A 23,423-nucleotide genomic window follows, 5' to 3' on the forward strand; every position below is an offset into this window, starting at 1 on the left:
CATGCCAAGTTATGGACTGATTTTACAGACTATGCTTTGGAATCTGCTTTTAATGTCTGTCCCAGTTTTAGCTGGGACCGGGTTAGCTCTTCTTTCTAACAGCTAGAAGAGCTCCGTGTTTTGGTTTTACTCAGAGGCTCGCTCTGAGAAGAATGCTGATAGCAAGTTGATGTTTGTGGTTGGATGTGAAACTCCAAGGACTTTTCAGTGTGCCGGAGTGCAGAAGCACGGCGGGATAAGGGGGGAGCATAGCTGGGACACGGGGGACACGATTCCCCTTGTGATTTGTGGTGGAACTTAAGACTGAGGGCCAAACTGGCCAATTAATATTCCATATCATGCAGCATCATGCCCAGTATAAAAGTGAGGGTCAGCCGGACAGAAGGGCTTTTGCACTTTGGCTCTTTCGGCGCTTTTGCTCTTTTGCGCTTGCTGCGCTTTTGCTCTATTGTTTTTCTTTCTTTTTCTCTCTCTCCCAGTACTCCCACTCTCGGAGTACTCTCTCTCCCTCTCTGCCCCTCTCTATTTTGGGGCCTCGCGTTTGTCCGGGATTGCAGCTTCGGGATGAGGCGGACTTCGCATACGAGGGGGTGGTGAGCATCTGCCCTGTGTATTAAATCATCTGTATTAAATTGTTCTTATCTCAACCCACGGGTTTCCCTTTTCTTCTTTAATTCTCTCCCTCATTCCTGGGGGTGGGGGAGGGGGAGTGACCGGCTGTGTGGGAGGGCCAGCCTAACCCACGACAATGTCTCATCAAGACTTCTAATTAATTTTCTTAAATATGCAATAAGTTAAAGAGCTTTGGAGCCTCAGCTGAAAAGACGTTCTCTAAGGTGCAGTTCTCTTATACTAAACGAAAAACAAGACATGAGAACACAACAGGGAATAGAAACTAAATCGGACGAGAAAGAGAATAGTTCCTTTTACATTTCAGATCATCTGGTACAATCTATAGGCAGCAAAAGTTCTGTTTTGAAGCTCGCCGTACAGTTTAATTGACAGGAATAGATACCAATGTTTATCTGATGGAGGCAGAGAGGCAGATAAGACAACTGGAAAAAGGTGTAATGCAAGCAAATAAATGAATGAGTGTAATCTGACTTCAGATTAACCTGGAGTGAACATTGTTTTGTGTAAATAAAAAGGAATTACCTCTAAAAGAGATGCAAACATTTTGATTTAGCTGTGCTTATAAACAGTGTTTTTTCCGGCATCTGAATGTTAAGTAAAAAAATAGTTTCTTACCGACCTTTTTCTTTTCTCTTTTTATTGGTGTCCTGGATTCAGTTCGATCCTTTCTCCCTCTGTGTGTCAGTCATGGGAAGGCTGCACAGGTAATCTGGATACAGTCATTTGATCCAAGCAGATGTTCTCTTGGAGCTCCACACACCTAGTGCTTCCCTGGCGACTGCATACCCAGACACACAGCTAAAGACTCCGTTCTGTCTCCTGGGTGTCCCAGGTCTGCTTCCCAGCTTCAGAACTTCGATTCCAGTTCTTTGGCTCCCCAGCTGCAGAACTTGGCACTCTCCTGCTTGAAGTTCTTGGGGATCCTGCCTTGGCAGGGTTCAGCCCCAGGGGGATGCAGAGCACAGCACCGAGTCGTCACTCCGCGCAGGAGGGATTTGTGCGCTGGCAGTGCAGGATGGTAGGAGAGCAGAGCCCCGGGATGGGGAATGGGTCAGAGGGTGTGGTGAGGAGGAGGAGGCCAGGCCTGAGCGATGAGCAGTGGGGCACAGGCTGGGACTGGAGACCCCTTGGCTGGAAACATCTGCCCCGGGAGCAGCTGCACTTGCCTTTGGGCGATGCAGTTTCTTTGATGGATCTTGAGCACCGAGAGCCTTCAGATGGATCTGTGGGCCAGCACATGCCCCAGCTGCTGGCCCCGCCCTGGTTGTGGCAGCTCCTGGGCCACCCCCTACTGTCGCTGGTGGGATGGCCTCTTTTTGGGCGATGAAGTGGCCTCAGAGCTGCTGGTTCTTCTCTTTGGGGCTCGCCGGCACTCCCCAGGGGGGTATTGGCTGCCCTGGCTGGGAGCGGAGGGCCCAGGCACAGCCTCCTGTGGGTCCTCCTGGGGCTCTTCCTGCTCCCCGTGGGTGGGAACAGGGGTAGAGCAGGGGCTGTCCAGACCCCCACGAAGGGCAGCTGATGACGTGCTGGGGAGCTCTTCTGCCTCCGATCTCCCAGGGCTGCTGGAGGGAGCTGGACTGGGGGCAGGAGACCCCCTCTGGGAGGCAGCAGGGCCGGAGGCAGGTGCAGGTCGGGGAGCAGCCGCGGGGCTGCCCTCCTGCTCCTGGGCAGCCAGAGTGTCCTCCAGGCCCATCTGACGACGGGCCTCCCTGCTGCACCGGCGCAGGATGGTGTCTATCAGCCGGTGCACAAAGCTCCCCGTATGCCTGCCCAGGGCAGCCCGCAGCAGATGGAGCAGAGTCTCCTCATCCAGCCCAAAGAGCTGCAGGCTGGACAGGACATGCCTCTGTGCTGCTGCTGCTGCTTCCCTGTGGCCAACCCCAAAGATCAGGACCAGCTCCTGCTGCAGCCAGGGCAGCATGGGCCGGAGCAGAGCCGGGTCCTCTCTGAAGATTGATGCCCAGATGTGGGGATAGAGGCCGCCCACCGGAGCCCTGGGCACTGGCCCTGCAGCTGGTGGTGGGGATGCTGCAGGGCGACGCAGGTTGAGAGCGTCGTGACGTCCAGGAGCTACTCCCATTGGGCGGACGACGACTGATGGAGCTGCAGGTGGTGGGATGATGTACTCCTCAAAGTCATCGTCCGCCCTCACCGAGTGCACGATGGAGCTCACCCCCCTCTTGCAGAGGGGGCACTCGGGCTTGCTCTCAGCCCACCGCAGGATGCAGGTGTAACAGAACTGGTGGAGGCATGGTATCACGAAGCTGGCCTCCTCCCAGCTGTCCAGGCATATTGGACAGCAGTTGTGCAGCTCCGTGGCCATGCTCTCCACTTGCTGCGGTGGGCTGGGGGGAGCTGGTGGTGTCAAGACACTCCCTCTCACTGGCACTGCTGCAGCGGGTGTCACTCTGGAAGAAGAAGAGAGGCCACAATTGCTGGCTGGCCCGGGGAGGGGTGGAAGAAACGCCCAGGTCCCTCCAGAAGGAAACCCTCCCGGCTCCGCACCCCAGGGCCAGGTGTCCCCGCACAGCTCACCTCTGCTGCTGTGAACACGCCTCCTGGGTGCTCCGGTTGCCTGCAGCTGGTAGGGCCGGGGAAAAGCCTTTGATCGCTTCGGGTTTGGAATGGAGAGTTGCAAGGAGCAACTCCCCAACCAGGACACAACCACCAAAGCTCGCTCAGCAATCCAGCTTCACGAGTGCTCAGCTGGGATGCAGCCACGAACCAGTTGGTTGGGACTCGGTGCCAGGCGACAGGCGCCTGGTTCTAATGTCGCTAGGTGAAGCGGAACCCATCCTTCCAGAGTTGGTGACAACGGAACCCATCCTTCCGGAACTCAGTGACAAGACTGACTTGGGGAAATCACAGCAAGACATCCTTGCCCACAGGGCAATTATTACTCTGGTCCTAGTGGATCAGCAGGATCAGCTGTGCAAATACTGGTGCAGAGAAGGGAGAAGTAAGGAGACAGATCTGTCAACCCGTTTCAGCAGCAGTTTAAATCTAGCTTGGTTTAAATTGTGTGAGCTTGACCTGATCTGGACTATTGCACGTCATGTTCAGGCTGGAGGTGACATTTCTGTGCTCAGATTTCAGACTTCTGGATGGGATGCAGTGGGTGTCTGTGGCCAGGGTTCAGGCTGAACAAAGGGACCAGGATCGCTTTAGGCCCAAGCCCTGGCTTTCTGATTTATGCAATGTAGAAATTCCCCTTATTGTCACCCTCAGCAGATGTTTCTCTTTTGATTTTGCTGGCACTTTAGCAACTGTGTAGGCATTTTTCGGAGGAAAACTTGGTTTTCAGGCTGCTATTGCACCAGAAAACCTGCAGTTATATGCTAACAGGGCATTGTAATTCTTTGTAGTTGGAACTTTCGATGGAATCATAAAATACTTTTAGGCTCTAGGTCATTCACCCAGTCCAGCTCCCTGATCAAAGCAGGGCAAATCCCAAAGAGAGGTCCAATAGTCACAACATTTTGGTTTCGATTCCTTACTATTGATTTGTTATAAACCAGATTATTTTCTGACAAGTCTATCCCTACTTCAGAGAAGTGGAGGTAAAGCTGAGGTTTCAGTCCCCGTGTTGCTCTAGTAACGCGGCATGCTTCTGCTCCAAGAACCAGATGCAACAGGCAAACCACAGCAAACAGGCACTGTGGGCGTATCCCGTCAGCTGAGTGACAGAGATGCTGTGAACATGATGACCAGACACAGAACCCCTGGGAACTGACCCCTACGGTGCAAACAAATGGTCTCCAGAAAGCGCTGGGATTGTCTTGGGGTGTTCTCTCTGCATCGTTTCTTTAGCAGTTCTGCTTTGCTTTCTGCCGCTGTACTGCATGCTCCATGTCTGCTTCTTGCAGGACACTCACAGAACTGACTACAAAAGCTGAACAGAGGTTAAAATGGACTGGGATTTTTTAGGAACCTTTTGGCGAAAAATACTGGTGCATGTAAATCAACTTCTTTTTCAAGAAACACAGCAGGATCAATGGCGTTTTCTTTGGAAGGGGTTTCTTCTCAGCCTCAGGCTGATCCAAAGTTGAGACCTCTGGTAACACCAGCCGCCACAAACTGACACAAGGCCAGTTCCCCACTTCACAGTCTGCAGAGTTGTCCAGTTCTGTGAGAAGGACTGAACACTGAGTCCTTCCTGCACTGATAGGCCATTGCCTTTGATAGGAAGAAATCCCCAAGTCTGGGTTATTTTGAAAGAGCTTTGACTTTCATCTTTTGTATTTGGGATACAGAAGCAAGAAGGCAGTAATTTTTCCAGACTGGACTATTTTTACTAGAGAAATATTGCTTTCAGTTTGAAATGGAAAACTTTGAAAGCTCACATAGTTATTCTCATGCTATCTCATGCAGCATGGCAACTTTGTTACTTCTCAGTTCCATGGGAAAACATCAGGGTTTCCCTCATTTTAGCATGCAGGCTCTGGACATAAACTCTGCAGTGCTGGTAAGACTTTTTTTCCCTTCAGTCTTTTCTAATGCATGTAGTGCACATTCAGATTCATATTACAGTGGATTTCAACAGATTCTTTCTCTGAAACTCAATTTTACACCGACTTTCTTTTGTCTTGTCATGGTTCCTTCATCACCTGTCTCACAATGGAGTGAATTTCCTGAGAAATCTCGATGTCTGTTGTTACATCCCTTCAAAATACTAGCCAGTGACTAGTTGAGTCTTGTGTTATTCTGTTGAGGCTCTTCATTGTGCCTCAACATACCCATATTGTATGTTACACTATATATTCCACGGACTAATACACTTTGAATCATAAATTTACCAGCTTGGTCATGAGGATACGTAGCAAAGAACTTCCCTTGATGGGTACATCTGGTTAGAAAAAGAAAGCAAAATTAGCCCAGCATTAGCTAATTCTGGCAATTATTTACTGAAGTACAACTTCTCTGCAAGATCGAGGTATATGGCATGTAACTCTCATTCTAGGCCTTGCAACTTATCACTGACTCACAAAAATGTCTCTGAAATTGATGCTCTTGAGGGCTTTAACTCCCACAGCATGAACAAAAGTGGTAAAAGATCACGATTCCTTGTAGTTTGCCAGGACAGTCATGGAAGGGAGACGTGGTTTATGGACATAAAGCTAGTGGTTTAGATTTCGCTTATTAGAAAGAGTATTCCTGCAAGAAAGCTGACTTTTATGCTTCGCTTCTTAGAAACTGAAGAAGGAGATTTTTGAGATTTCCTGAATTAGTTGCTGGGACTCATCTTGTCCTTATTTATCACACCAAACCCCTGACTGGAACATGCTCTGAATTCTCCACCTGTCTGTCATCAGTGTAAAGAAACAGTTTTGATGGTCTAGTTCATCCCGGTGAGAAAGTCCAGTATTCCAGCAGTGCATACTTCCAGGCAGGACCTGAAGGCATAAGAACAAGCAGAAATGAAAGCGTCTTCACCCCTACAAATATTTTACCGTAACTCCTAAGAGATATTGGCTAGCGGCTTACCATGAAGTCTTAGCCCTTTTAAAACTTTATCTGCATTGGTCAATATAACTTGGAATGTGCTTCCTGATTAAAATGCACACCCAATCTTCCAAGGTTTCAGTTAGTCATCTAAAAAATGTCGTGTGCCAATAAGCTGCGCTATTTGGCTGTGAACAAAGGGAAATATTTACATTCTACTGAAAATTGTATTTTTTCTACCTGCAACTGTTAACTTGCTTTTTCTCTGTTTTCTCCAAGAAACCATATGGTACCAGTCCAAAGTAAAGTAGCTTCCCTTTACCCTAAAGCTATGTCTGCTCAGTCTTTTGCAGACAGAATTAAACTCACTCTGTCTGTCAGTTGTGAGCCAGCTCTGAGCTTGAAGTCTCAGCAAGACTTATTGGCTTGGCATAGCACTGTACTCACAGCAGTTTCCCGTTGTGAGCTGGCTGGCATCCAGTTGAGTTGAAGCGTAGGCAGAGACTTGGTTGGTCTGCAGAGATCTGTGGACTTGCTCTAAATATGCCATAGCACTTTTTTCTCCCGCGTATCTGGAGTGCAACTGTCTGTTGCCTTACCACAGAAGTGGCACCAGCTTGCTCTGACCTGTAGAATCACTGCTTACCCCTATGCTTTTTCTTAGCACAAGCTGTGCTCTTCAGCATGACAGTATTGTAGTCAATATGGTGGACATTTAGAAGCACGTGTGAAGAATGCATAAAACATGCAGATTTTGTATACAACAAGTTACTCCCTGCTACCAAAAAATAAGAAATACATAATTTAAAATAAATCCCGTGTGCACGTCTGTGTCTCTGTTTCCTCATTTTTCCACAGCATTTTGAGTTCACATCTTTTTAGTGGGGAATAACTCTGTCTCTCTGGAGCAAGTCAGTAAGCCATTAAATTTTCCATTCCTCAAAAGAGCAGTTCTCCCCACTGGCTTTGTTGTGTTTTGTTTGTTTTTTTGGTGATTTTGTAGTCTCTCTAGTTCACAAGTGCTCTGCCATCTCCCACTTCGAATTTTGTCACTGATTGATTTTTTCAGCATCTATTTCAGCCTATTTTGTATCTCTGCTCTACAGAAATGAAGCATATTCAGACAAATTGTTATGGTTTGAAGTGGGGGGGAGGTCCGGGTGGCAGAAGCTGCCCATCAGACCGGACTCCCATCCCCCTCGGGGCTTGAGCCAATCGGCGCCTCTGCGAATTGCCCTATTTACGTCGGACAAAGGAACCGGAAGGGTGTGCCTTTGCCCAGGAGCAAGGAAAAGGGAGGGGGTACGGCCCCCGCTCCCGGCTCCCGACCGGGCCGGCGGCCTGGGCCGGGCCGGTGCCCGCTCCGTCGAGGATGGCGGCGGCGGAGCCGCTTGGGGAACTCGGGGAGAGCCCCGCTGCCGGGGCGCCCACCGGGCCGAGTTCACCCAGAAAGGACTGAAATCTAAGAAACGGCCACACAGATAAGAGGTCAGTGAAGATGGGACGGAACAGCGTGTGCCGCGGCTGAGTCCCCCTTGCGAGCAACCCCTTTGCAAACAGTCCTCGGTGGAGCAAGCAGAGACCCACTCGCAGCCCGTGGAGGACCCACGTCGAGAAGAGATGCCAGAGCCTGAGCACGGTACGCATCTAGGGTCCGTTGGACAACCCCCGCCGATGGTGAGGTGCTTTGTTAAAAGAGATGCCTGAGCCTGAGACTATTGTGAATCCTGGGCACAGGTCGAGGCGCATTTACGCATTTTGCATTTACGCATCTAAGTCTGTACGGAGGCGCATTTAAGGTCGATCTGACGACCCACGCCGGAGCGCATTTAAAGCCTGTATGATGACCCACACCAGAGCGAGTGGCTACAGCTCCTTAAAGGTCCAGGACTGGTAAAGCCCGCACTTGGGGCAAATCCGATGGGGTAAGGATTTGCCTCCTAGCAGGCAGGATTCACACTTTCGCCGTGAGTAGAGGATCCACTGGATCAAGGGACAATGGTGTAAGGACTCCTTTTCCTTTAAGAGAAGTGGCAGTAACAACTTGGAATGAACTGACCTGCACTCCCCCATTCCCTGCCCCCCTGCGCCGCTGGGGGGAGGAGGTAGAGCCGGGAAGAAGAGGCAAAGGAGGGGAGTGGTGTTGTTTTTAAGACCTGGCCTTGTTTCCTTGTTATTCTCTTAAGTAACCGGTTTTGTTTGCTTTTCTCTTTGTAGGTAGCTGTTAATAAATAGTTTTGCTGTAAGAAAAAAGTCTCTTTTGCCCGGGACCGTGGTTGGTGGGTGCTCCTCTGTTCCTTATCTTGATCCTCAGCTCTTTTACTACATTTTTCTCCTCTCCATTTTACTGGGGTGGGAGAGCTGCATGGGGTTTAGTTGCCGGATCAGCCTAACCCACGACACAAATCTAAGCAAAATTTTCCACTTTGAGTATCAAGACGAGAGACTCACAGCCAGTGAGACAGAGCTGCAAAAACCACAGCAAGGTACAGAGACAGTATTTCAGTCCACACTGTGGTCTCCAGGAAACACACTGACCTGACCAGATAGGTGACCGTAACTATTCTTCAGTAGGTGAGTCCAAATAAGGTGGATGCTTAGCAACTGTTAAAAGGTCTTCAGCTGTAGTTTCGGATACAGTTTTTTAAGGTACCGCTAGCAAAAGAACTGCACATATGTCTTTACATAGCTATATCTCCATATCTGTACATTAAAAAATGTCAGTTGTGCTTTGTGATCATTTTCAAAACATTGCAGCTTCCATTGCACGCGTGAAGGGTAGCACACGTTCAAAACAAAGGCTGTATTTCAGGCTTTTGCTTACCATGTCCAACAGTTATGTAATGGTAGTTACTAAAAGAAAAAAAACAATGTGCAAAAACCAAGATAAGAATTATGCAAGAGAAAAATAATAATCTATGGCATTCCTAAGGAGTCCAAAGTGAGCAGTACAAACCCCACAATAATAAATTGCAAAAACTTAACTCTTCCCTACAACAGATGCTCCATTATAAATTGCTAACAATTTAACTCAAGCAGGTGCCCAGACTGGTTATCTGCTATGATAGAAAAAGACATCTATGTGAGAAAAAATTATCTTCAGTCTCCACTCCTTGGAAACTTTATACACAAGTAGGAGTCAGGCCAACAGCCAGCTACCATTTACCTGTGAGTGGCAGTGGAATTTTCTTCCTTTGGCACCTGGTGAGAGCCTAAACGGCTCTCATTTTTTTCCTTTGTCTAAGCTTGAGGTTTGTCTGATTTATTTTGAATTATTTATCAAATTCTTTGCCTCCAATCAAGGTCTGCATATGGGAAAAGTCTCCCTGTGTGTGTTGTACTGCCTGTCTGTCTCCCGTGTGCCATGCTGGCTGCTCCATAGGAAGATAAATAAGCTCCTGTCCTCTATTAAAACTCTAGGGCCTGTTCCATTGCTACACAGTTAACAGATGTAATGAACCACACTGTCTTTGAATCAAGATGACCAAAGTCTGAAGTGTCTTTTATTGATGACTAGAGTGCTGCTAATAAACTGAAATACAGGTTTATGCTAAGCTGGAATTCTTTCAAGCTAAAGCATTTTAGAAAGCTGGAAAATAGATGCTGGTGTCCCTAAAGTAAAGTCTGCAAAATATATTCCTTAACTACAGAACCATTACTGTAGCTTCTCAGTGACTCGAAGACACGCAGGGACTGGTATGCTCATAAACAGAGCCATTTTTACAGTCAGTTTTCTGACTATAACAATAATATAAGATCTACTCTATAAAAATGTACTGGGAAGTTGATTTTTCATTGACATGAAGCTTAATGACTAAAATATTTCTCATATAAATATACACATGTAAAATAAACAGACAGACTAACAGACCCCAGCAGCATATTACTAATTTTCATACAAAAATGTATCCACATGTACATTAAGGGCATTAAAATGCCATAAGAAGTATCCTGGGAATGGAAAAGGAAAAAGACTGCAGTCAGATGACTGTTTGTAGTCAGTAAGTCAATAAGCCAACAATGTTACTGTCTACAGAGAAGAGGTCATGGCGTATTTTTCTTCTCCATAAATTTTATTTCAAAGAGAAATTGCAGCATTGGTTTTATTGGTTTGGTTTGAATATTGCATGGATTTGTTATGAGGGTACAAGTTTTGACAAAAATTCAGTAATCACTTTCTTTTTCCAGCATTACAGGGCTATTTATCCTTATTTGCCAATAATGATTCTATGATTCTATGAAGGAGAGTTCAGTTAAGCTATAATGAATGTAAAGAGATGAAAGAAGAATAAGCACGAGTATATTGATAGCTTTACACTACGCTAATTCTGGAGGCAGGTATACCTTGGAGTGAGGCTGAAAATCACTGAGAAAATCTTTGGGTTTTCTAAATTATTTTCGACTGCATTCTCATTATTACTTCTAGTATTGCAAGGTTTGGGAGACCCTTTCTGGTAGTAATTTTCAATCATGCTACCTGCTACGGAAAAGCACATTGGGATTTCAACCAAAAGCTCTTACAATCACTGAAATATAATTGTCAACATACAGATTTAATTGCAACAGTCTTTTTTGCTTTTTTGCTTTCTTGAAAACGCATCTTAGAAGATTGAAACAAGAAACACGTACTAGGATTTGGTTTCTACAATAGAAGAAGAAAGAACTTTGAAAATTGATCCTTTTTAACATTAAAATTGATCATCACCTGATGATGTAAGCCTCATATGATCAAAAGTTACAAATTCAATAACACCTTGTTGGTCTGAAGTTAGAGCACTGTAGCTGCTGACAGTCAAAAAACTTGCTTTACTTAAGGGGTTTTCACCATGTTTGGTTTCAGTATGAAGGATACATCTGGATCAAACTGCATGACAGTGAGCAGCAACTGCCTGAGACAAAGATTAGTTTTGCCAGGAAAAGTGAGAGAGGTTTGTTTTACTTTGTAATGAAAAATAAACTGCCATAAGAACCCATAATTAAGCCTAGATTATGAACACTTTCCTAAATGGAGGTATATAAATCTATATAAAGCAGTAGATTCTATTGGTAATGCAAGTAAGTCTGCTCTTCTGCATTTGTCTGTCCTAACATCTGGAGCTACACGGCCCCTAAAAATATTACTCTTTTTCGTGATTTCCCAGGGAACAAAAATTCTATTGCTGTGACTAACTATGAACTCAGATATAATACACAGTTCTGAGCACTTACAAACATGTTCAGCATGAACCAAGGTTAGGTGGCTTCTTCACATCTTGAATTCAAGTATTAAGTAGAAATGAAACAACAGAAGAGTTGCATTTATAGCGTGCATTTAAGTGTGTGCTGTGATAGTTAAAACCAGATATTAATTTCTGTCATTCTATTATTTTAATAATTTGTTGGTGCTCTCAAAAATATTTGTTAAAAAGGAAGGTAGTGAAAGACTTGCTTTTGTTCAGCAAAGTCACTGATCTTTGTAACACCCAAAATGTACCATGCTGTCTAGTAGAAAAGACATTCAGTAATGCCAGAGAAACCGACTCCAGGGGTGTCATTACTTCTTAGAAACACACATTTCAAATCTCTGTGGTATTTCTGTCCTGTCTTTCAGATTAGAGAGAGGTTCACACATTAATCAATTACTTTTTGTAACTGGGTAGAGCTTCCATATGACCATACGCAAGTTTACTCTCAGGTAGAAGAGTTGTCATCTTTCTGTTTGTTTTACAGTCTCTCTCTAAAACACTTCGCTCTTCCAGAGTATTTGCTAAACTAAGTCTTTTGCTAAAAGTTAGTTTTGATTCTCTGCAACGATGTATCTTTTTTAGAGCTTTCTTTTTGACTGACTGTAATTTTGGTCTAACATAATTTGAGAATAAGTACTTCAGTCACTATTTTACTAGATGTGGCACGACAAACAAGGATAACACCAACAAAATTTGTTTAAGAAAGCCCTTGTATCTTAAAACCTTGAATGCCTTGGTCATATCTTATTCAACCTAAATGAGTAGTCCAGAAACAGAGCTGTTTCCTTCCATTGCATTATTTACAGTAGCTCAGTGAGGCTGCTTTGTGTTTTGTTCTATCCGACACAGTTTATCAAAGCAGTAGGTGGCTATCAGTGCAATGGAAAATGTGATTTATGCCCATTCTTTCTAGTGCGTATCAGGCTGAACCATTCCGGTCCAACGTACATCCAGTGGCTTCAAAACCAAAACATCAAGGAAGGTTGGAATGCAGTAATACATGGTACAGTGAGCTCATATTGAATGTTACTTGGTTTGGGGTTTTTTTTGAACCTCACAGTGAGGTAGCCTTTGATCTGCTGGTGGTAGCTTGATAGTTTGTGCTTCCTGATTATCTGTTATGAAGTGATCATTTCATGAGGACTCTCATTGCTGTTTCAGTGTGCTGTTAATTGGGTAAAAAAAGAGCTGCTGTTTGGAAACCACTGCCAAGGACTTGTGAGATCTGGAGATATGGAGTCAATAGTGAATTGCGTGAGACATTTGTGTGTGTTTTCCTCATCAGCCAGTCTAGGTTAAAGAACTAATATTGACTGTAGATATAAAAGAAGTAGATACCTACAAATCCAGTAGTTGCAACCGAAAAGTTCTTTTTCTGTAGACAACACTGTGAACATTTTTGTATGTATCATGTTATTCTCCATTTCACATGCTTTCACATCAGCATCCTACAGATTCAGCTGGGCTAACGTGAAGAAAAAACTCTATAGACTTTATTTACACTTCATAGCAAATATTTTCCTAGGAGGAAGTGAAGAATGTTGACATTCCACCACTTAGACCCCCGTCAGAACAATGTCCTAAGTGCCAAAATGTCAACATTCATTGCAAAGTTTCCTTCACATCAGCATGCTAGGATACACATCTGGCATCTTTCTTTCTCTCTCTCTTTTTTTTTTTTTTTTTTTTTTTTTTTTTTTTTGCTGCTGGCTATTGTAGATATGAAAATGGGAGGGCAAGATAATTCTCATTTCTCTCAGCTAGCCATCTGTGTTCAGCTGTCTGTTCACCTATTTGGAAAAAAAAAGAACAATCCAGAAAACAGAGGACAGCATAACCTCAGGTTCACCTATTATGTGCAAAACTCCATAGTTACTGTCTGTAATCTGGTAAGCCTTACATTCCTTGTAGAGCTTAGGTTTACTTATTATAAACCCCATTCCTTATTATGATTTGTAATTCTTATAGAATCTGTAATTCTTGCAGATTATAAGCAAAATTTATTCTATCTGTCTTTGTTTTTGTCTGCATGATAATGTCATGGTCATTACTCTAAGATGAAGTATATTTCATGGACGCACATTAGGAAATAGGCTGAACTGCTGCTCCAAAACTATTAGAGAAACACTTTGATTCTGACTCAATTCCTCACCAAGCCCAGACAAAACAGCCACTCAGCTTTCCCAGGAACATCTAGTAGCAAATGAAGACCATTTTCTCTACCCAAATCTTCACTGCTTTGAAGACTATGTGGCTATCCTGCCAGCTCTAATACTACAGTTGTGAACTGAAAAGATGATAGCAACAATTCTGGAACCGATTTTGCCTCCTGGTTTGAAGGGGAAGAAAGAAGAGAAACTTCTTGCTTCTGTGTGAGCCATGAAAATGAAGACGTGAAGCTTGATGTCCTTGTCTACCTTTTTGTTATGAATTTATTACCTTTGTCTATATTTCCCTGAAAATCTAACTGCATGAAGAACCAGTTTATAATATCTGTGTTTCCAAAAATCCACTATTCCATTTGCAAACAAAAGTAGAAAGAGCCCCAAAGAATCCATTAGTGTGTAGGTATAAATTATTCTGAATTATTCTGCAGGGTTCCCTCTTTTTCTAACTGTGGGAAATCTCCAGGAAGAAAAAGAGATCCAACCATGATAGTTCAGGCTTATTTCTAGCACTGTAGAAACAGAAATGTTAGGAGAAATATCTACCTTTTCCTCCTTCAGAATTTCATTAACACTTCTTGTGCTTTGTGTGACTATTGTTTGGAAAAAAAAATTACAATGTAAAGTACTCTTTTATATACAGAAATTTCTTATGAACGAGAAAAAAAAATCTCAAACCGCTCCACAAAAAAAAAAAAGCAAAATAAGTAAAATTGAACCCCACCTCTTCATACCAAAGATAGCATTTTGATTTAAGATTTCAGACTTGGCCTAGAACGTACCATGTGAATGCTGAGTATTAAAAGCAGACAGTTGCTCTCTTGTGAAAAAGTTAAATGCTTACATTTTCCTTTAAATAGAAACTGTCTGGATGCTTAAGGAAAACGTATACCTTCTGATCCACAACTCAGGGATGTAAAGATGTAATGTTTAATGACACATTACACAATCACAAATTCACAGATTACTTGGGCCACACTGTAGGGTAATTAGGCAGTGTTTAGATGCTTTCAAGTTAAAGTAAGTTTATGTAAAGGTGGAAGTAAAGTAAAAGTAAAACTCAACTGAATTGTGTATTCTAAAACCCCACCATGCTTCATACTATAGAAAGAAAATATAAATCATTACAGGCTTTGTGAATCAGTTATCGTGTCAGTAGGAATACTACATTTACTCACTGGTGTACAGTACAGCTACATAATTATTAATAACTAATTTGAAATTTTATGTGCGCCCAAGTAAATTAAACTCAATCAAATCGGTATCCCTTCTATCACAAACATTAATAACTTATAGTCACCATGGTTACCATCTGTAAATAACAATCTCTGACAGTTCTCTTACAACAATCATTTTAACTGAAGTTAGAAGAAAACACAAGAAGCAATAAAACATAAGTTTTTTCTTCATTTTAAACCTATATTCCTTTACATTTTGATTTTCATCTTCTTACTAGCACTGGAAATGTTTTTGAGGTGTGATGTAAATGTGATGCAATTTCAGCAGAACTCAAAACAGCAGGAGACTTTCTGACAGGTTGTTTGAATATGAGAAGAATATGTATTGTTTCTCATGCTTTTTCAAAAGTTGATCTATTGGCGCAAACTGAATGAGGTCACATTCTTTATGCTTATGTTTTGTCATGCACACTAGTACTAGTCCAAGACTGAATATAATTTGGTGCAGCATACAATTATCAATGTACAGTTACAATGTAGTTCAAGATAAACATGTTAACATTGAAAAGAACATTATTTTCAAAACTGACGGTCACATACAGTAAGATTTTTTTCATAACTAGTCAAACATAATGCATACTTTTCCTTATATCAGTTTTCTAAGGGTTTATACATGTGATTATTTTCATCCCTTTGGGTCTTCTTGGCTTTCAGTGAGGCTGCCCAAAATGTGCTTAAGGGCTTGTTTGGAGTTTTGTTTATTTGTTTGCTAGAATTTCTCTTTGTTTAGCACATAGGATAGCTTTTATCTCCCTTTAGTTATTGAAGTTAGGCATGTTCAGTCATCTTGAGTTTGACAGTGAAACAGTCTGTGTTTATGTGTATGTGACTATATACTCGGGTAACTTTGGGTACACCGGTTCTTCCCTCACCCTCCGTGTTGAAGGCCATTTTCGCTTGAGCCAGTTCCTTTAATTTGTAGCTTATGTTGCTCCTTTGACCACCATAAGCTTCACCGCTCTCCTGCTCCGGTAAACCACATAGTGCAGTACACTCTTCAGCAATTCCATGCAGTCCTTTTAATCAAATTTTTAACTGAAATGCAGTCTATTTGGAGTCAATTATCATAGCCCTAGACTAAGTCTCGTAACAGTTCAAAGAGGACTGTATTGGACTGCATTGTTGGGAAACATTGGCAACTTTATTTCTGGTTGATGCCACTGTGGTGGCTACGCCTGTGTGAAGGACTGAGTGTATTTCCTTTGCCCGAATTGCATTAATCCTCTTTCCTACAGGGCTAAAATGGGCTCTATAGCATAAAAGCTCAAGCTCAAAAGCTTCTTTTCCTCCAAATGCTCTGTCCATGGCTGTCCTCAGAGATGATTTTCAAGCTTTAATATTCAGCAGTGGCAAAGAATTTCAGCCAAACACTGTCCACACTGTCGCCACTTCTCATACTGGTATTGCAGGGTGCAACTGCAGCGTGATTTCTGCATGGACAGTAAGCACCACTGTGGTTAGAGGTTGCATTTCTGAGGATGTCTGTACAGCAGCAGGAAGGTGTGACTCTACCAAGCACTAGTGTACCCGTGCAAGCCTGTCTCACTAATAAGGTGTCAGCAGGGCATAGATTTTGCACTGCAGTCCAGCTGTTAGCACATGCTAAACAACATGCACAGGCAAATGTCTGTCTTTATGTACTCTAGCTTTTCCTGCTGTACTAAACTTCACTTTTGTTCAAACACAAACTCTCCATTCCTTTTCTAGGCTTACTGTAGCTTTACTGTCTTTCTTAAGCATGCCGCTCTCACATTGCCCTCTTTGGGAAGGCACTCACAACCCTCAGCCTCCTCCTGCCTTCTTTGTCTTTAGGTTTTTATTTTTGATATGCTCAGGAGTGGGGAGGGTAGACTTTGTCAGTTCTTTTGGAGTTAGGCTAATAATTGCCATTTACTGCTATCACCACTGCTTTCTCAATGACTCTTGGTATTCTTAGCCCAGCTCTCGATGTTTTGTTTTGTCATGGTCATTACTCGTTGTTAATTTGCTAATGGTTTCATCCCACAAGAGCTCCTGTTGACTTAAGGTAAGATATGAAAGAGGTCAACTGCATAACTTTTTCATAAAAATAAACAGTGTACAGTTCATTCCCTTCTTTGCCAAAGAAGCCTTCGTTAATTTGAAGTTCTGACATCACTGTTGGTCATCCTCATAATATATCCCACCAGTATCACATTTAAATAAATTAAGCAGCCTGAGGAAATTTAATGTAAACCAGCTAATTGGCTAGTTCTCAGCTCCTGCTTTTCAAACAGAACTGTTGTAGCACCACAGCAAGAAACCAAGTGGCGGTGTGCCAGACCTCTTAACTCATCCGAAGACGCTTGTCTGCATGGTTGCCAATGAATCTGAAATATATTAATTCATTTTAATAAAGGTGAGGACTGCCATACTCAGCAATACTACTACCTCAGAATTTAAAAATGTCACAGACTCATTTTAAAAGGTTGAATTATGAACTATCAGAAAAGCAGTCTTGAGAGCTAATAGATTTAACCACAAGTCCTGGAGTTGCATGAAGAGAGCCCAGAGTGCATGAAGCCCAGCAACAAATGGGCACTTTGCCACACACATTTCAAATGATTATTTCCAAAATGCTCACTGGATTCATTCAGACTGCACAAGCAAATTAAAATGCATTTGTCTGTTCACTACAGTTGTAGCAAAAAGCTCCAACCTTAAATCCTGTCAGATTTTTGGCCGGTATAGAAAAGCCTTAAGTTGGGCACAATAAAGCCCTGTGTCAGTTAATCAGTTGGTGGGTTCTAGAGATACTTTTTGTGTTTCCCAGCTAATTCACAACAGGAGAAAGATGTGCTATTAGGCTCTAATTTGAAAGAGTTAGACATGTTTATTCTGTCTTACTGCCTTCTTAGTATATTTTTGGAGGAATTTCCTTTACTTCTTTGAATTTCCCTTATTCTTTGGACAAAAAGGAGGAATATGCCCAAAACTGTACCTATGTGTCGTCCCACCTTGTAGAGTAACTAAGTATGAACAGCATGTCAGTGATGTTGACCTCCCTCTCTCATTTTTTTTACACTTTCTTCTCTTTCTTCCTTCTTTTCCCTCCTTTCCCATCTGCTTGTCATAACTGTGAGAGAGTCAGGTAATTTTCAGGGAGTTTTTTCATGTATTTGATATTACTATTGCTGATTTCTTATCCCATTGCTAATGTTTACGAAGTATTTTGTATTTGTAGGATTTTTTTAATGTCTTGGCAAATTTGACATTTCAACTCAAGAACCTGCTTCTAACATCTAGCTTTGTGTGCCTGGTCTTTTAGAAGACAATAATGTCAAGTTTCCCATCCTTCAGTATGAGTTTTTCTAAAACTAAAATGTGATTGTTACGCAAATACAGAATTTAATATAGAATTTACTGTAAAAGTGCTTTTAATTCTCATCTTATAGATAAACAAAGCAAAATCACATCAAAAGTTCTAGAGGTATAAAATAAAACCTTACTGTCTTCTCTAGTGGTAGATAGCTGCATTTAAAATGTCAGAATTCATATGACTATATAAATGTTTATTAATTTCAGACTAAGTGCAGTACAATCTATCATGCATCAGTAAAGAACGTTTTTCTAGTTATATTTTTATTTTAAATTAATGAACATGTAAATCTGTAAAGATATTATTTGTGATCTCAAGAACTACTTGCCAAATTCATGGGTACCCTTACAAACAAATCTAGTACATTTTCTTCTTTGTTTTTTGGTTGTGGAGCCTACATCAGATCACAGAGAGACAATATTTGACCTCTGTGGAAAGATTTTTGACAGTTTTGTGAAGAATTCACAGCCTGCAGATGGATGGCATTTTATTGACATTTGTCCTAAATAAGTTTCTTCAAAGTCTACTATAATTACTGAAAAGATATGTCAAATATATCTGGTTAGCAGAATGGTTACAGTGACCCTTTGCTCACATTGCCTGAGTTACGAACATTGTGGACTGAAGGTAGGTACTGCAATACTTAAGCCAGGCAGGCATCCCATCATTAGTTAACATACTCCGTATGTTTACATTTTGGTTTAACAGACTAAGAAAGAAAGAATTGAGAGAACCTTTGAAAGAGAATTGAGAAAGAATTGAGTTGAACCTTTGCCTCAAAAGACAAATCAAAACAAAATTTCTTGGGCTGTTAAAACATTTGGTAATTTATTCTTCTTTTTTTCTTTTGCCTCTCTGCTTTCTGTTTTTGACCACAACAAGAAAGAGAAATGAACTGCAAGAAAAGCTATCCCCTCCAAACCAGACTGGTTTGGATAAGCAGCTTTTGGAACCATCCTGTAGAACTTCCCAGACTTTTGATGTTTACCCAAAAGTAACTTTTCATGCCCACAGCCACAGACAAGAGAATGAATACCCTATAAAATAAAATGTCACCTCTGTCCTCACAACTCTTTAAGGTTTCTTGCATTATTTTAATCCATTATTATATCCCTCTTCCATCCCAAAGAACCTCCCCACTATTTTTTTTAAATTCAGTTTCTTTTTTTAAACCCTTTCAGGTTTAAAATAATAATAGGTTCAGTTCTTTTCCTATCCTCTCCACTGAAGAAAAAAACATAAAAGAATAAAAACATCTTTCTCAAATGTTTATCCCACTTGATCCTTTTTTTTCTCCTGGGAACAATCTTTTGTCTTAGAAACAAATGGACAAAGATTTATAGTCTTCAGTTAATTGTAAGATGGGGTTTTTGTGCTTTTCACTGTTCTTTCCTTGCGCTGCCTCTGGAAAAAGACTAACTGGTTGCATTTCCCTCTCACGCTTGTCAAGTAGTACATCATTCCAGAGCTGTGTTAAGGTATATGGGGCCCGAAGTACAGGCCCTAGTTTTGAAACGTTTCTGTGGTATAATTTACACATAAGCCCACAAAGTTTAAACCTTGTAGTCTCTAAATACAGACCTCTCTCGTCCAGCTTCTGCGACCTCCTTTCCTCTATCTTTTCCCCTCTTCCTCATTTTTTGATAATTTGGGCTTCTTCATCTTTTTTCTCTTCTTTTTCCAGGCATTTCACTGATGGAAACATTTCCCAACTTTTATTCTTCTGAAAAAGACCTAACAACAGTCTGTGCAAATTACAGTCTGTTTCACATTGGGAATGGAGCAACACCACCCCAGGCAGTGCTCCAGGAAGGACTGAAACCACCAAATGCATGACAATTTTTCAAAGCATAAAGAGAGAGCCAAGGGTATTCACCTCTGCAGCCATGCCTATGCTCAGCAATGGATATTCATATGAAAATTAGTACCAAAGATACTTTTTAGCTGGAAACTAAAATATTGAAGAACACATGATGGATTCTCTTGTGACTTGTAAGCATAGCCATGAATTCAGGCAATGCAGAACTGCATAATCCCCAAAAGAACACTATCATGGCTTTTACCTCAGTGAGCTACAGTGTCTTCTTTCAACCTGCTTTTGGGTTGTGGTATTTACATGGCAGATCTTGATATTCTTTCTCTATCGCCATTATCTGATGTATATAAAACATTCAGGAAGAAGTTTGGATTAGTACGTTTGTTCAAGATGCAAACAGAGGTCCCTGTCTCAGTGTTATTTTGTATTCTTCTCAGTATTCTTGCATTAGTCATTAACTGAACAATGTAACTTGTTCTTACATGCTGTTTTTAGAGACGTAAATAAGTTATTTTGCCTGTTGCCAACTTAAAAATATTCAAGATACCCAGTCTTGAAGAAACATGGAAAGCAATATGGTTATTCTATTTAGCTATAAGCAAGTCAAGGAAGAAACTTGATAAATCTGTGGCCTGCTCAAAAGTACGGGCAGAATTTGTACAGGGATTTTTTTTCTGTGTGTGCTCTAACAGTTCAGATAAATATGGCACTTCCTCTTCCTTCACCACAAATGTCACTTGAAAAGGATCCCTAAAAAAAAAAAATGTTTCAAAGATGTGGGCTTTTTTTCCCTTTGTGAAAGGGAAATTGAAAGACCATGGCATCCTGAAGGTTAGGACAGCTAAACCAGACTAATCCTCACACCAGTCCTGTTGGCAACTCCTTCAGTAGTTTTTGGCAGCCAGCAGCATGAAGAAATCCATCTAGGAAGACAGCTACAGTCCCATATATCAATGCTGGAAAAACGCATTCCGGAGCTTGGCGTCTGTGCTCTGATGCTTGCCAAGCACACCCTGTGAGTGGCCACACATGCGCTAGCTTTCACAGCAGAGATGTATCATGAAAACAGGAGAGCTGTGTGAGCCACAATGTGAGTAGTAGGAAACACACTGCGATAGTCCATTTCTTTCTTCTAGACAATGGAAGATTTTCCTGAAAAGTTGAAGTGAGGGTGCACAGATTTTGCCTAATGTACAGGAGGAACATTACTTTTTATTTACATCTGGAAATTTTATTTTCAGTTCTGCTGAAACTGTTCTGACCCATTATTATAGGACACTATATATCTAACTTCTCAGTTCTCCCAAGTCATTCACATGCAAATTAGTCGGGATGAAAATGCCTATCTAGTGGCATTAAAGGGATTTGACTTCCATTAAAGTTTTTACCTATATATGCATGAAAGATTATTCCATTAGGTGATGAGCCCTTAAAAAGATAGGAATGGTTGTACTTGTTCAGACTAAGAAATCTTCTGATGTTTGCGCTGAGACTGGTATCCTATCTCCAGCCCTGACCTTAAGGTGGTGGTGTCCCTCAGGTATTGTTCATGAAAAATTCTGGCTTAGTGTATGCATACTTTCTCTTTATTCAGTCCTGCTCGACACTTAGTAGCAGACATAGGAACCTCAGGTTAGAAGCCATAACAAGCTATGAGTCAGAAACTATAGTCAGCTATCAGAAATTGAGAATATATCCAAAAGACCAAACAACAGGGTAGCTTATGATATTTCCTGTAGAAGTGGATGTACCAGATGAACTGGGAAACCATCCTGGACTAACACAAATTACAGTGGCTTTTTTTAAGATTGTTCAGTGTTGCTCACCAGCCTAGGCTGCGGCTCCAAGGATGTGGTTGCATCTTCCGCAGCCAGGAGGAAATAGCCCGCCTTTTGTAGGCGGGGTCTAAACCTTAATTAGGCAAGCCAGCTGGGTGATAGCCATAGTCCAGCATCAGAAGCTGCACAATCCGGAAGGATACAGGTGACCTGGTTACTGAGGACATGGAGAAGGCTGAAATTTTCAACAACTTTGCCTCAGTCTTCGCTGGCAACCACTTGAACCACACCACCCAAATCACAGAGGATGTTGGCTGGGTCTGGGAGAGTGAAGAACCACACAGGGTAGGAGCAGATCAGGTCCGGGAACACCTAGAGAACCTGAAGGTGCACAAGTCCATGTGACCTGATGAGATACATCCACGGGTCCTGAAGAAACTGGCAGCTGAAGTTGCAAGGCACTAGCCATCATATTTGAGAGGTCCTGGCAGTCTGGTGAGGTTCCTACAGATTGGAAAAGGGCAAACATAACCCCCATCTTTAAAAAAGGGACCAAGGACAACCCAGGAACTACAGACCAGTCAGCCTTACCTCTGTGCCAGGTAAAATCATGGAACAGTTTCTCCTGGTAGCTGTACTAAGGCACATAAAAAATAACCAAGTGGTTGGTGACAGCCAACATGGCTTCACTAGGGGCAAGTCGTGCCTGACTAATTAGTGGCCTTCTACGACAAAGCTACAGCGCTGGTTGGCATGGGTAAAGAAACGGATGTCATTTTCCTGGACGTGTGCAAGGCGTTTGACACTGTCCCACATGACATCGTTGTCTCTAAAATGATGAGACACGGATTTGACAGATGGACCACTTGTCGGATAAAGAACTGGCTGGATGGTCACACTCAAAGAGTTGTGGTCAATGGTGTGATGTCTACATGGGAGACCAGTGTCAAGTGGTGTCCCTCAGGGGTCTGTTCTGGGTCCAGGGCTGTTCAACATCTTTGTCAGGGACATGGATGACGGCATTGAGTGCACCCTCAGTAAGTCTGCCAATTACACCAAGTTGTGTGGTGCTGTGGACTCACTTGAGGGAAGAGATGCCATCCAGAGGGACCTTGATAGGCTTGAGAATTGGGCCAGTGCAAACTGCATGAGCTTCAACAAGTCAAAATGCAAGGTCCTTCACCTGGGTTGGGCCAATCCTAGGCACAAATACAAACTGGGCACAGAGGGGGTTGAGAGTAGCCCTGATTTGGGGGTGTTTATAGATGAGAAGGTCAACATGAGCCGGCAGTGCGCTCATGCGGCCCAGAAGGCCAACCGCATCCTGGGATGTATCAAGAGAAGTGTGGTCAGCAGGTCAAGAGAGGTGATTCTCCCCCTCTACTCTGCTCTTGTGAGACCCCACCTCAAATACTGCGTCCAGTTCTGGTGTCCCACCATAAGAGAGACATAGATCTGTTGGGGCATGTTCAGAGGAGGGCTACAAAGATGATCCAGGGGCTGGAGATCCTCTGCTACAAGGACAGGTTGCGGGAGCTGGATTGTTCAGCCTTGAAAAGAGAAGACTTCAGGGGGACCTAATAGCTGGCTTCAAATACCTGAAGGGAACTTACAGGAAGGCTGGGGAGGGACTTTTTACAAGAGTATCCACTGATAGGACAAGGGGAAATGGGTTTCCACTGATAGGACAAGGGGAAATGGGGTTAAGTTGAAGGAGAACAGATTTAGATTAGTTCTTAGGAAGAAATTCTTCAGTACGGGGGTGGTAAGACTTTGGAATAAATTGCCC

At 42.6% G+C, this 23,423-nt stretch overlaps 1 protein-coding gene and 1 pseudogene across 1 annotated transcript; one reads left to right on the top strand and one right to left on the bottom strand.

The window, feature by feature from the left end:
• Positions 1 to 23,423, top strand: part of LOC104380307 (eukaryotic translation initiation factor 2D-like) — a 777,252-nt pseudogene that overhangs the window by 632,223 nt on the left and 121,606 nt on the right.
• On the bottom strand, positions 1,922 to 2,956 carry LOC147526467 (E3 ubiquitin-protein ligase Topors-like). Its single transcript, XM_086629737.1, has one exon. The coding sequence runs from the start codon at positions 2,954 to 2,956 to the stop codon at positions 1,922 to 1,924; it is 1,035 nt and encodes a 344-aa protein (XP_086485863.1).

This window comes from Tauraco erythrolophus, chromosome Z, assembly GCF_009769465.1.
Source record: "Tauraco erythrolophus isolate bTauEry1 chromosome Z, bTauEry1.pri, whole genome shotgun sequence".
NCBI classification, from domain to species: Eukaryota; Metazoa; Chordata; class Aves; order Musophagiformes; family Musophagidae; genus Tauraco; species Tauraco erythrolophus.